Source organism: Pseudopodoces humilis, chromosome 9 (genome assembly GCF_049639895.1).
Source record: "Pseudopodoces humilis isolate 2021_Gansu_Grassland_sample_001 chromosome 9, ASM4963989v1, whole genome shotgun sequence".
Taxonomy (NCBI): Eukaryota; Metazoa; Chordata; class Aves; order Passeriformes; family Paridae; genus Pseudopodoces; species Pseudopodoces humilis.
In genome coordinates, this window is record NC_142208.1 from 25,120,975 (window position 1) to 25,135,584 (window position 14,610).

The 14,610-nt window shown below is 40.6% G+C and overlaps 1 protein-coding gene across 2 annotated transcripts in view; it reads left to right on the plus strand.

Annotated features, from left to right (window-relative positions):
• SORCS3 (sortilin related VPS10 domain containing receptor 3) overlaps positions 1–14,610 on the plus strand; it is a 267,664-nt gene that overhangs the window by 135,602 nt on the left and 117,452 nt on the right. For both annotated transcript variants that reach the window (XM_005520720.2, XM_088059520.1), the window contains exon 4: positions 13,407–13,565. In XM_005520720.2, the coding sequence (XP_005520777.2) occupies positions 13,407–13,565 (159 nt within the window). The remainder of the gene's footprint in view (positions 1–13,406; positions 13,566–14,610) is intronic.

A 14,610-nucleotide genomic window follows, 5' to 3' on the forward strand; every position in this document is an offset into this window, starting at 1 on the left:
TGCTCCTTTCAGGCACAGAGGTGCCACTTTGAATCTCGAGGAATTATTGAACCATAGATTTTAGGTATTACTTTTTCCTGTGAAATATTCTGTAAAGAGTGCTTATTCTTGGTGGAGATGATGTTTAGTTGAAAACTCGGTTCTCACTACAAAACTTTTATCTCTACCCTTGGGAATACTGTGGAGGTGGAGACGATGGAGTTAAAAAGAACTAAAAAAAAAAAAAAGAGAGGAAAAAGGAAGAGAATAACAGCTCTGACAAATCAACCCCACTTTCCTGTATAGAGTATTGCTCAGATAAGGTGTGGATAAACTGAAGGCCCTGATTGCATTTAAGATCTGAGGTGACAGTTCTGATGTCTTAGAAATACCTTCCTTCATGAATTTGCTTTGCAATTCAGTTAGCTGCAGTTGTTTTTAGCTTTTCCCCTGAGATATTACAATCATTGTTGCAGGTGATGACTTGAAGAATTAAAAGGTCTGTAGCTTTTTATGCTGACTGTCTGAATAGAAATATCACCCAGCCTCAGTGAATGAAATGAGGACTCCCCCCCATTTCTCCCTTACACCAGAACTGAAGCATTTTAGGTTTTATTTAAAGGTAGACCTTCCAGCTAAGCTATTTGAACAGTAGTTGCAAATAGAATAAAGCAGAAATAAAGTTATGGTGCTCAGTTATTACTTTGAGAAAATGGTTTTTCAGACTAGTTTCTTAGTTGTCCCAGAATCAAAATGGAGGGGCAGTACAAATCTCTGAAAATGTAAAAGCCAAAGTCATGCTGCACATCTCATACCTCATCATGCCTCTGAACTTGGCCCATCAGAAGGAGAAATGTTTAGAGGTATTTAGAGAGTAAAAATTCCTGAAAGATAAATATAATTAGATTTGTTTGTGTCTGTGCAGTTTCTTGGGGGTGAAGTGCAGCAACTGTTTATGAGCTGGCAGAGAGCAATGCTGTGTTGCTGTTGATGTTAATAAAGGAAGAAATTGTTTGTAATACTGTAATTGCAGAGGGATGCATTTACCTGACTGGTGACTAGCTAGAATATTGGGAGTGACACCTCCCTGTGCAGAAACTGGAGATCCCGAAATGAGCACACGTCGCTTGGACCTCCTCTTCATTTCCTCTTGCTCACTTGGAGAGTAACTGAGAGCAAAACCCATCCTGGCCTTCTGTATCTCCAAAGGGAATTCCTCAGCTGTAATTGGAGCCTCAGGGCAGAACCATGATTCAAACTTATTTTGGTTTTGCCTTCATTTCTTAGTTCATATGCTCCCACGGGGAATTCTGTAGCATTTTGTTTTCTCCTTACTCATCAAACATGTGTCAGGTTGATGAGGCAGAGATCCCAGCACGTACCTGATGCTTGCTAGCCCAACCTGAACTGAGCTGCCATGCTTAGCCACAGCTCCCATTAATCATCTGCTGCTTTTTCCTGTGACTGCATTCCTTGCTATTGGTGAGGAACTGAGCTCTGGAGTAAAGCCCAAATGGCTTTAGGAAGACGGAAAGTTTTCTTGGACCCTTTTTCCTCATTGTGCTGACACCGTGATCAAGGGTCTGTGCTGCATACTGGCACTTGCTGATGTGATCTCGAGAGTGTATTTGTGACTCAAAGGCAATGGGGCTGAGTTAGAGACACAGGGCAGGGGTGATGGAACAAGCTGTTTCTACTGTCTTTTATCCCTAATCTTTCCCCTCAGCCTAATGGAATACAGTCACTAAATAGCTCTTGGTTTTGCATCTGCCATTAACAGGGACTAAATTACCTGACCTGCAAATGCTGCTGTAGAAGTCCCTGCATGCACTCTTTCTCTGGACCCATTGGGCTGTGTATGATGTCCCTGTGCTTCTCAGAGCTCCAAAATCCATGCCACCCAGTCCAGAGTTGATGGGGGCAGATAGGAAAGCTGTGAAACACAGTGCCTGGCTTAGCTGAGCTGAGGTTTGCCTGCTCTGGTTATACCAGTGGATTGTACAGATGTGACTGAACGGGGTAACATCTCAGCGTATCCATCCCGTAAATAAACTTCAGGGACAGTCACACTCTGTCTCCAGAACTGAACATTGAAACAGAGGAATAAAATGTGAATGAAGAAGTAATATTTTTTGTCACTTACTGGTGTTGCAAAGATGATTTCCTCAAGGTCACCCACAACATCTGTGGGAGAGTGAGAGGATATGTGACAAGACGTTTCATCTACAAGGTGCAGTCTTGTGAGTTGTATTTGGGATTCTCTCTACTTGTCCAATTAAATCAGCTTGAATTTGGCATCTGAGAAAAGAGATCATTTTTGTAAATGTTTGCAGAACTGTGACCTGCAACTGTGTGAAAGAAATACTGAGTTACAGATGCTTTGCAATGCTTACTTCAAGAAGAGGACTTGAAGAATTTAATGTTTTGAAGGGTTTTCTTTTTTTTATTTTGAAGTCAGCGAAGTCACATTTTCACAGTAGGTTTCTCTGACCTTTCCTGTGTAAGATATATCATTTCCTGATGCTGGTTTATTAGTGTTTTGAACATGGTTCAAGATCAGTGAATGGAAAACACTGAGATACAAAGACATAAATACTTTTAAATCTTTTTCAGTATGTCCAGGTTGGTGGTTTTGGTTTTTGTTTTTTTTTTTCCTGTTGTGTCTTTTCTGTGTGTGATTTTCTGTTTTTTTAAAAATTATTATTACTAGTATATTTGGGGATTGTGCCTCTTTGTGAATCTTTGTAGTCAAGATGCTCCTGTGAGAGTTTTCTGCCTTCTTGCAGTCAGGGGCTGAGGGGCCTGGCATGCCAGATGCTCCACTGGAACCTGACCTGACCTGTAGTATCCTGTCCCTAAAGAAAAAACAAAATAAAGCCTGTTTTCTTGCAGGTTTTAACTTCACCATTTCTGGCTTCATGTAAATCATAGAGAAAAACAGAGGTTGTGCAAAGTCTGTGGTCTGGGAGATGATAATTTTCCAGAACAGACAACACAGAATTGGGACCCCAGACTTATGAGAGACCCCCAGTGGAAGTTTTCTGCTTTCTTAAACAGGGGCAATGTGATCATTGCCCTCCAGGGTAGGCTGTCCCTTGGAATTCATGAATGTGAAAACTGGGGATTCCTGGTGGTTTTTTTCAGTTAGTTCTCTGAAGAAGCAGATTAATTTAAAAACAAACAGAAAAAAACCCCCAGACCCACTGAACCACACACTCTGCTCATCAGCTGTTTCTAAAAATAAATGCAATTGAGATAATTAACAAAATGCTCCCATATGGCATTATTTAATGGGGCTGAAGGGAAGAGGGTTAGAAAATAGGTATAAATAGAAACAGCCACTTAAAATGAAAGCCATCCTTTCAGTGTTTGTGAAGGAAAAGAAGTTCATATATTACAAAACTTGACTTAAGGTTGTCTTTGTGTACCTTTATACATCTGTATTTTGCATCCTTGTACCTCTGTGTTCCAAATTGCAAAGAATTTTTGGAGCAAAAGGACAGTTACCAGGTAAGAGTGATAAGCTTGGCAAGATACTGGTGCATATCTATGGCAGGGCTAAAATTCAGTCCCTCTCCCCTGTTGCACTCTCTGCCTGCTTCACCTTGTATGGCTCCAGTCAGGGCCCTGCGGAGACTTAGGGATGTTGCAGAGTCATAAAGACAGGAAATGGGGTAACACTGCAGAGGTCCCATCCACATTCAGATGTAGAGCTCCCAGAGCTGGCTGTCAGAAAAACAGAAGTTGTTTGCTCCAATTTAGACGGTGAGTGTTAAAGGACAGATCAGGAGTTACGGTATCAACTAAAATAGAGCTGCAGTTTTGTCACCTAGCAAGAGCATTGCTTTTATGAAGTGGGCAGAGTGGAGCTGTGTAAGCTTTCAAAGTGCCTTGCCTTGGTTAGAGGGAGGAGAGAGTCTGTCAGGAGGCATCACCTTGTACAGGGCTGCCTGTATTAACCACACAACCTGTCAGCAGGGTGAATGCAGCTGCAGGTCCTGATATAAGGCAATTTTATGAGACTCTTTTCCTTTCTCCATCCTCCTTACCACACTCTGAAACTTGGCCATCTCTTTTACTGCTGCAGCTCCAATAATATATTAATTTATGAAGTATGAAAAATGAGGTAGTTTTGAATTAACGAGGAGGGGCATGGTGCTTCACAGACAGCAGGATAATCAATCAATAATAGTGAGTCACTATATCCTGTTATTAAAAAATAGGGAAAAATAATAGAATGGGTGGAGAGCAGCTCTTGGTAAAGGGACAGGTGGGTCCTTTTGAAGACCATATAATGATCTGACTTTGATATTTAGTGGTAAGAGCTGGTTCACCAAAACTTACTTATCTCTCTTTGAGGAAAATCCTCCCCTCACCCCCTGCCAGCCCCAAACCCAATAAGTGGCAAGATATCTTTTAATTTCATTATTTTGCAAAGTGAAGAATAAAGAAACTCAGCATGACTAAGTGAATTCTCATTTTAATAGCCTAGATTAGCAGAGTCTGCAGGGCACGTGCTGGCCACAGCCTCAGTTTGGGGTGCACGTTAGGAAGAGAAGTACATCAGGGACAGTGAGGGAGAGGAGTAATAGATGCCAGGTAAGTAAAATGAGATAGATCATAAGCATCTGGATATGAACAATGATAAAGCTGACTGTTGTGCATGTTCACTCTGCAGTCTGACTAAAAAAGCAGAAAAATAAAGTGTGTAAGCAAAGGAGAAGCAATGATGCTTTTAAAATTGTATTCAGATTTAATGGCCTCAAGGGAGATATATAACACAATTTTTATTTTTCTATAGAGTCATGAAACACTCTAGTGTCCTCAAATGAAATAGTCTGCTGAATACAGGCTGCAAAAGTTTACCCCATGAGTAACTATCCGTGCACATCTTTTTGTTTTCTGTAATGGGACAACTACTGTGAGTAAACTTATACCCACATAAAAAGTAAAGTGTTCTCCCAGGTGAGACCTATAATCAGAGGAGTGTTTTTATATAAATGGTGTTCTCAGTTCCAGCAGCTGTGGTGCAAACAGCCTCTCCTTACTGATAACATTATTTTCTGTAACTATTTCTGCTTACATGGGAAGTTACCATAATGGTGAAAATTACTTTGTAGTTCTATGGAGAACAGCAGAACCATGCATTTACTTAAATAACATATAATTATAACAGTGAATGCTGCTTTTCTCTTTCTGTGAACACAGTTTGGGATTAGAGCTGTTCCCTGTCACTAGAAAAAAAGCTGGTGACCACAAAACAATGTGTCAGAAATTGTAACAACTGGGGCTTTCCTGCATAGAGTGGAGCAGAGTAAAAAGGCATCATGCAGAACTATGCTATGCAGAAATACCAGACACTAGAGCAATATAATGATAAAGATCAGAGGCTTTCTGTTTGTGTGGAAGCACTGGTTGGTGCCTAAGATCACCAGTGCAGCTTTTTCTACTTCTGGTCCAGGCCCATTCGTAGAGGTGCCGGTCAAGCTGGATGCACAAATCCAGTGGGGATGCTTGTAACCCATTTGGCAGTGTGTGGAGCAGAACTCTGCATGGACATGCTGTGACACGGAAAAGCCTTTGGCAAATTAGCGGGACAGCACTGAAGTGGCCTCAAGCAGGTGGGAATAGTGTGGCAGAGGACTTGGCTCTGATGATCTGTGGGAAGCTGGAGAATATACAGCTGTAACAAGAATATAATGGGTTGGAGTAACCTTGGATAAAGGCTGCCTTGCTGTGACAATGAAAAGGTTTTACAACCAAGCATGTGGCTCTTGCCAGTCAGTCACTCTTTGCCAGGTCAAGCACATGCTTTTTGGATGGCTTCCATCCCCACTGGCACCTGAAATTTAACAAGCAAATGCTTGCTGTGCCTTGTAATTAAAAGTGAAAAGTACATGTGTCCAGTGCCAAAAAGATGAGAGAAAGAGGGGAGACATGTTGTTCTGACCTGCTCAGCAGCAAAACAAAGATAGGATGTTCTGCTTTGTCGGGTCCGTTATGATGGCTTAGTCTGCTCCTGTGCGTGCAAATTGGATCCAGCCTGGGATTTGGCACTGAGAGCAGGCTCAGGTGGCAGCCTCAGAGTATCTGTGTTGTTTTCCTAGCTTTGAGTTTTGTCTAAGTCTTACAGCTGTGGTATATTTTCATTTCCAACCTGCCAGTGAGGATGGCAGAGTGGTTTTCCTTGAAGAGCTCTTGCTTTATATGCAATTTAACCTTAATTTGCTCTGATCCTCAGGGCTTCCTGCATGGTGCATCTGTGCTCTTGTGCAGGTGCTGGAGGTGGTGATTAAAATGGAGTGTCCTCTCTATAGGGAAGGGAATGTGTGAGCTGGGAATTCTCTGAAGTGTTTTGTTTTGGTATGACAATTTATGGCAGGTATGGCTAAAGTGCCAAAAGCCTCTTGCAATTTTGTACAAATCTGAACAATTAATTGTAATTTTAGTTCGGGTATAGGTAGATATGAGAGGCAATAGAAGGCAACAAAAGATTAACCAGGGTTATTGCCTGTAAACAAGTGTGGTAGGCTGATGTGCATCTCCTCAGAGAAGGCAAGGTAGTGCTGGTACTCATTTGAGGCATTCCACCAAGGCCCACTTTTATTTCAAAAACCCTGTTGTTTTATGTTAACGAGAAATTTTCACTTTACAGTTTATTACTTTTTTTCTGGTAATGATTCTCTTCTATTATGTACCCTCTACAAAAGGCAAAACATTCTGCAGAGACAGTGAGCCTGCATATCTCCTGAACACAGCATCATGCACTCTGATCATTCTGTCTCAGTGCTGCAAAGATGAGGAACCCATGCATGGGTTCCCCATGATGTTGCTGTCTTCTCAAACACTTTGGTGGATTAGAGAGCTGTCAGTCTCTGGCACAACTGGAGGAGTCTATGAAAGAGGTCCTTCAGAGGGGGTGAATGCTTACAGAAACAGCTGTTGCCATCTTCAGTGGCAAGCAGTGTGATTCTGCAGACTAGAGGTTGTTTTGTAATTACAGAGAATTCCTGATGGGAAGGAAGTTCTGGAGGGAGGTTACTGTGAAGTGTCTGAAACGTCTTGAGAGAGCTATTCAGTTCTTTGGTCACGGTACATATAATGCAGACCCAATGCAAAAGTCTCAGGAAACTCTTATTTCATTGCTGAGTTTCTATGGGTGTCTGAGTAATTTTTCATTATCCAATAATAAATACTGTAGTGAAAGTCACCTTTAACACTTAAAGATTGCTTGGGTTTTATGGGATTGTATTGAAGTGAGTGCCAAGGTATAAAAGCCTTATGGTTGAGGTACTTTTATAACACATGGTTCATAAACCCTTATGAAGTGAGTGCAGTGCACTTCATCCTCTAAGATTACAGCACTACGGTTCTGAGAGTTGGTGATCTGGTGCTATATTCATTAATTAAATCTGCTATTAATGTTAAATTTTGGGCAATAAGAAGTGAAGTTACAAGAAGTTGAAATGGGGTAGGTCCAGACAATTTATCTCTCATGAAAGCTCAGAGCCCCTTTACTGCTTGACTGATGCCCACAGGTTATCCTTAACATTAAGGAAATTTTTGAGCCATGTGAAGGAAGAAAGAGTCCCAAATCTGGGCTACTCTGTAACACAAAGGTTTGCAATGAGCATTTTTCTTTTGGGACACAAAGTAAGTAATTATATAAAAGCTGTTGCCCTCGTAATGGATGTCTTGTTTGCCTTCCCAGAGAGCAGATGTCCCTCTCGTCACAGGTGCTGATCCCTAAATAATGGAGTGAATTTCTTTGCCTGTATGTAAATACAGAGAATTTCTCTCTAGAGCAGATTTTTATCAGTGACATGTCACTTTTTTTTTTCTGTCTGACTGATATGCTTGGTGACTAGAGAACAGAGGTTGCTTTCATTTCGCCCTGATTATTGTAGAGATATCTACAGGGCAGTGGGCAGGTATTTAGCCATCTCTGAACATCTATGGGAGCTTCTATAAAGTTAAGGTGTGCTTTCTAGAAATCTGCTTTCTAAACTAGTGCAAATCATTCAAAGACAGCTTTAGCTTAGCTGATTCATGTGGGTGTTGCTTTTGCTGGTAATTAGACAGTTATTTGTCTTTTGCTGGTAATTAGACAGTTATTTGTGGTACCAGCACTTTTTAGTCTCTGAGGGAATTGGGCTGATTTAATTAAAGTGAAGTTTTTTAGTTGAAATGGCATGTAGTGACGAAAGAAGGAAAAAAAAGGACAAGATTTTCTTTGCAATGAGTGGCCCCTGTCCTCCATGGGAATGGGAGAGAAGGGCATTAGATATACTGTGTAGCTGTGTTCCAGGAGATTTGGCTTGATTCAGACCTCTGAGGGAATCCTTCAGCTTGCAGGGCAAGTAATTGCAGTAATGATGTTGGAGAGAGAAAGCATGGGAGGGGAATGAGGAACAAAGTATCTGCCAGTGAGAAATTTCAGATGGTCAAACATGTAATCAAAAATGCTTCAATGTAGAAAATTACTTTTCCCATAAAAGAGTTCCAAACTGTTCATATTTAACTTGTGATGGACTGGTGTTTTGAAGAAAGAAAACACCTTTTATATTGTTAAGCCTTCAAATGTCACTGGATTTTGATTTCTCAGTTTTGAAAGGAGAAAAGGACATCAAAAATCCAAACAGAGCAAAAATCCTCCTCTCACATTGACATTTCAGCATAAATTGTTGAAACTTTTTTGCTTTTTAAACACAAAGCTACTATGAAACTTTGTGGGAAGGAGATGTGAGACCATACAACCCATTAAATATTGTAAATCAAATTGGAAAAAAAAATAATGAAATATTTTTTCCTTTTAAAAATATGATTTGTTTTGTCATTGATGATGTAGATGTGGCCAGGCTGTAGGAAGGATCTAAAGTATTTCTGAGTTGAGGGCCTAAAGGATGGAGGCCAAAAAACCCCAAAAAAGCCTTTCCACTTTTAAGCCAAGCACATTCAATATGGAAATCCCCATGTAAACATGAAACCTCAACTTTCTGTCTTTGCTGAAGTGTTTGTGGCAAAACTGCCTTTTCAGTTGTAGGAGAGGATAATGCAGTGCTAGAGTGTAAATTCTAATACATTACTAAGGAACTGGGTTTCTTTTGAAGCTGTGGAGGCTTGCATGGTTTGTAGGTGTTCTGTTGGTTTTGTTTATTTTTTTACTGTTTTGTTTATGGTTTTTAGAGTAGCCTTTTACATAGGTGAATGTGACTAGGACCTCTGAAATGAACAGTTTGTGAAAAGTACATTAAAGTGAAGAGGAGAATCAGGAGGCAGTACACAGTGGTTTAATGCTGTCTGTCTATTTCTCAGAAAATTTAAAAGACATTTATTTGAACCTGTCTTCTTTATTCATTTGACAACTCTCTGGTGCTGCTTTGCTAATGTAGCCCAGTAGTACTATTGCTACAGATCATTGGACCTATAAAACTGGTCTGTGCTGATTTAGGAAGATGCACTTTGGTAATTTACAGTGAAAATTTATGTTCGTTGAGAAAAATAAAAGGTTTAATTGAAAGCTAATATTAATAAAATTGCCATTTATGTGGCATGTTGTTTTAGGTTTTTTGTGGGTTTTTTTTGGTCCACTGGTGGTTTAATAACTTATTCAGCTGTGAACAAAACACATCTCTGTTGTGATCTCTGTGCTCAGGCTACCTGTATCTCCATGCCTGTCTGGGCATGTTGTAGCATTGTGTCTGTGATAGGTGTGCTGCCTCACTACTGTACAGTTCCGTATTCCACATCACAGCTGTCTTTGTGCCTGGCTGCCCTGGCACAGGAAAAGAGGAATGAACCACCTTAACTCATCCACCTGCACATAACCCATGTGAAAGCAATACCATGGAGGGTGTGTGCATTAGCTCAGTGACATACCTGGAATTTTGACCTGGTTAGCAGGAACTCAAGTTCTCAGTTACAAATCCTACCCTAGTTTTTATTGCATTAGCCCCTTCAGAGGGCATGACCTTTAGTGGATTTGTGCTGTAATACGGTGTCACTTTTCTTCCTCCCTCCTTATGCATTTGAGCTCCTTTAAGGGTCCTAGACACTCACAACAAATCTGAATGACTCTTAACTACTGCTGTGGTTTCTGTATCCAATAGATTATGGCAGGCACAGCTATGACATCTCCCCTCCTTGTAACGAGCCTGCAGCTTGTGCTGTTTATTCCCAGAGGTAAATCCCCTTGAAGTGTTCAGAGCTAGATATGTTTCCTACTCATGTACTGAAGATCTCAGTCCATATATTGTAGTTAATGTTCTTGCAACATGGCCTCTCCATATCATCTTTTTTCTATGTGCCTCACTGGTGGCTGGTGTTCTGCCCACCTGGAGTTCATTCAAAGAGCTCTGTTGTGTCCTCACTGTCCCCAAATCTCCTGGTTTAAAGGACATGCACCATGTCCCAGACAGTTCTCTTCCTCTGCATCCATTACTAAAGAACTATCTGAAGTTCAGTCTGATTTTCAGCCTGTTTTGTTTGGTCTGGTGCTTGCCAGTCATTATTCACTGGATTTTGAAGGTCAGGAAAAGGTATGTAGCATAAACTAACTCATCTCAAATCTGTTTTCAATGATTTACCATTGGCAGTAACCAGTCCTGCCTGCCTGCCCTTCCCCTCACCACTTAAACTAGAGAAAAAAAGCAATTGAAAGGAATATTTTTACATGCATGTATATATAAGTAATCTAGAATGTATAAAGACCAAATATAATTTCCTTTTAAATAAAGGCTGCCATTTAATTTAATAATACAGAAAATGATTAGATCTTAAACCCTTATAAATTACATTTGACAACTCTCTGGTGCTCCTTTGCTATTCCTTATGGCAATTATAAATGGCAACATAGGATTCTGGCAGAAATGCTCATTCTGACTGGAGTTTGTTTATTGTCTCTTAATGAAAAGTGATTAATCTAAATCACTACTGGGGTAGATCCTTCGTCCTGGTCCCATAATGAGAAGTGGTAGTTTCAGGCCTTTAACAAACATCCTGCTAGTTCCTCTGCCAAAAGTTCCCTCCCCCTATAGCTGCCAGGAGAAAAAGTAGAAACAATAAAAAAAGAAAAGCCCAGAGTCTGTCACTTTTCTTTTTCTCGGTTCCGTGTAACAAATGTGTGTGCCAGTCTGAGTTGCATGATGGGTGGTGGGCTTTTGTTCTTCACTCTGATTGAGCCTCCTGCTTTTTCCATCCTGCTCTGTGTAGGACCAGCCTTTCCCGGGAGGATGGATGACAGCAGAGATGTTGGGTGTTCATTTCTCCATTTGAAGAATGGAGAGTGGATGTAGAAACTGCGTGAAGTCACGGGGCACGATTTATGTGATGTCACCTCTAGATGTGATGGTTGTTCCATTCTTCCACCTTTCCTAGCTTGGTGCTGCAGATCATGTGTGAAATGGGAGAGGGGGTGCTTTGTGTGTGTGCCACTTAAGTTCCATGCCACTGTTAGCTGTCTTATGCTCCTTATTTGAGGACAGAACTCCATCAGTGACCTTTTAATATATATATTAATATAATATATATTAATTAATATATATTAATATAATAAATATTGTTAACTTTTTAATCTTCTATTACATCAGGTGGAAAATATTTTTATTCCTAAAGTATCCTTTATTTTAAATATAAGATCTCTCTGGATTGGCTTGTTAAATAGGCAGGCTTACATCCTTCTTCCGTTCCATATAAGCAAATAATTTATATTGAACTGTGTTATAGTTCTCTGGCACAGGCAATATGATTTAGGTAAACAGGGGTATAAAATGTCTTTGCAGTCCAAGTCAAAAGTGACAGAAAAAATACCTTCAAATAGTTGTGAAATTGTTATTATTGTTTGGGGCATGAGAACATTGATATTTTGATCTGATTAGAAAGAAGAAATGTACTAAAACATCCTTCTGAGTGGAGATCTTGGAGACTTCTTCTCAGGCTAATTCCCAGGAACTCAGCTGCCTATGGGGACGTTTCTCGTTCCCCAGACTGTGCATCAGAGCACAATGCAAGTGCACTTCTTCAGGACTTGTACTGTGGCTTGCCATGGGAATGGCTAGAGATTTATTTTGGGGCTGGTAAGTGGTGTGTGTGAGGGATGTTGAAGTGCCAAGCTGGATTCATACAGATGGCTTCACTCTGGGAAAACGTTCACTTCTTGTTCAGCTTTTCATTTCTTAATGGAAAGGATCAGAAGCCATTTATGTTGTACTTCCTTTCCCTTGGTGGCTTCATGGAGTTAATGAGGTGCTTAGGATTAAACAAACGCTGAATTTTTTTGCTTGATGAAGGTCTGACATACCATGGGCTTTACCATTCCTCGTAACTGATTTTTGCTGTCAAAATTAATGTATTTCCCTATTGTAGCCTTGAAGTTGAACCTCTGTGAAGCTGGATAAGAGAAGTCAATGTGGACAAAATCCAAAACTGCAGTGGATCACAGCTAGCTGATCATTCTGCAATGAGCTAAAAAAGGCCATTCCTAGATCTGTTTTCCTGCTGAAAGACAGTGTTCTATATTTGATTCAGCTGCTGTATCAACAACCTGCTGTGTTTAGAACAGCTCTAATTTATTTCCCACTGTTTGCCTTTATTTTATGGTACTGGTATTTGCTTTAATGTGAAGTCGTTTTCTCCAGATGTTAATAAGATGGTGTTAATGTTTCCACAACATTTTTCTTGATAACGTTTATGTAGAGCTTGCCATCTGATAGTGCAGAATCAACCCATTTTAAAATATTGGTAATAATTTTCTAATTAAAATTAGAGGCTCAGAAGTGTTTTCCTCCCTGTACAAATTGAGGTCATGCACTTTCCTGTGCTTGGGGAAAATTACGTTTTCACTGACTGAATGAATGTCTCGTGCTGTACAAATTGGGAGTGTGATATACAAAATTGTGTCAGTGTTTGCGCATGTGCACGTGGACTATACCAGGATGCTAGCAGCTGATCCAGGAAGGCATTCAGTGTTTCCAGAGAGGTGATGCTCTCACTCATAGCACTGCAAGCTGCCAGATAACGAGCTAATGATCTCAGAAATGCTCTGTTAATTACTTTTGGAGAGACGATTCCACATTGGGGGAGAGAGGTGGTAGACAGAAAATGGTCCAGGAAAGCCTGGTGTGGCTGTGTGAAGTTCCTATATCCAACCAAAATCAACTTTGATCATAGAATTTTTCTTTCTTACTGGACTTGCTGAATTTATTCTGGTAAAATGAAAAAAAAAAAGGAATTGCCAAATGACTCAACAAACAAATTGCCAAAGAAAATGAAACTGAAATGCTAAAAACCTATCCTAACTCTATGGGATGTTATACTCTTGAATGATGTTCTGAATTCATCTAATAGACATCAGTGCTGTATGATCTCACTCTTAAATGATGTTCACTTTCACTTTTCCATTAACACTTTCCCTCCATTTTTCTATTTAGATCATGCTTCTTAGTGATCCAGAGATTGAGAGCACCATCCTCATCAGCTCTGATGAAGGAGCTACCTATCAGAAGTACCGTTTGAATTTCTATATCCAGAGCCTGCTCTTCCACCCCAAGCAGGAGGAATGGATCTTGGCCTACAGTCTGGATCAAAAGGTAAGCAAATGATTTAATGTGTCAATGATTTTAAGGCAGGAGTTGAAGGGGATACTGTCTAGAACTGCTCTGTTTCAGAGAAGATGAAGAATTTATAGTGTGCTTTGCTGTTCTCACTTTGCAGGTTTCAGTGTGCTCAAAAGTCATGCAGTGACTCCAAAGCCAGTTTGCTAAAAGGAGCTGAGTGTTAGAGTTATTATGATGGGTGTGGAAGCTTCAGTAGTGGTGATACTATGAGAGTTGAAAAGAATTAGAGATTTGACATGACATACGGAGCTGTTCTACAAATCTATTGATTCGTAGGCACTGATTTCTGTGCTGTCTCTGAGGATGGAGCACTCAGGCTGAGTTAGTCTGTAACAGCTGTCTGTTCAGCATTGAGGGGTGCTCATTCTGCTTGCAAACTGGAGGTCAGGGAGCAGCAACAGATGACAATCTCCTCTATGCCACTTTTAAGCCTCTTTGCAGTGCCTTCTATGAGCGAGACATCTCCAGTCTTTTACTTTGTCCTCAGCATGTTTGCTCTTACATAGCACTCATCTGTCTTGAAAGGTGCTGAGCAGGGCAGGGGCAGTGTGGTAGTGAGGTGCTGTGGCTGAGATGTGTGCTTCAGCTCTGGAGCAGCAGTCCCCACTACAGCCCAAAGCTGAGACATGGACAGGATGATCAAGTTACGAATTCTACAAAGTTTAAAACTTGCCAAGCTTTTATCTTTCCTGTCTTGTGTTTCTGTTATCACTAGACTCTGGAAAGCAAAAACATGCTGAATAAGCAAAGTTTCCCTCGTTGTGGTGGGTTGACCCTGGCTAGATGCCAGGTGTCCATCAAAGCCACTTAGTCGCTTCCCTCCTCAGCTGGACAGGGGCAGAAAATATAATGAAAGGCCTGTGGGTCAAAGTAAAGGCAGGGAGAGATCACTCAGCAATTACGATCAAGGGAAAGTCACACAGCTGGGAAAATTAATTGAATTTATTACCTATCAATACTCTACTGCACTTTATCCTACCCTACTCTATCAAATAAGAGTAATGAAAAGTGAAAACAA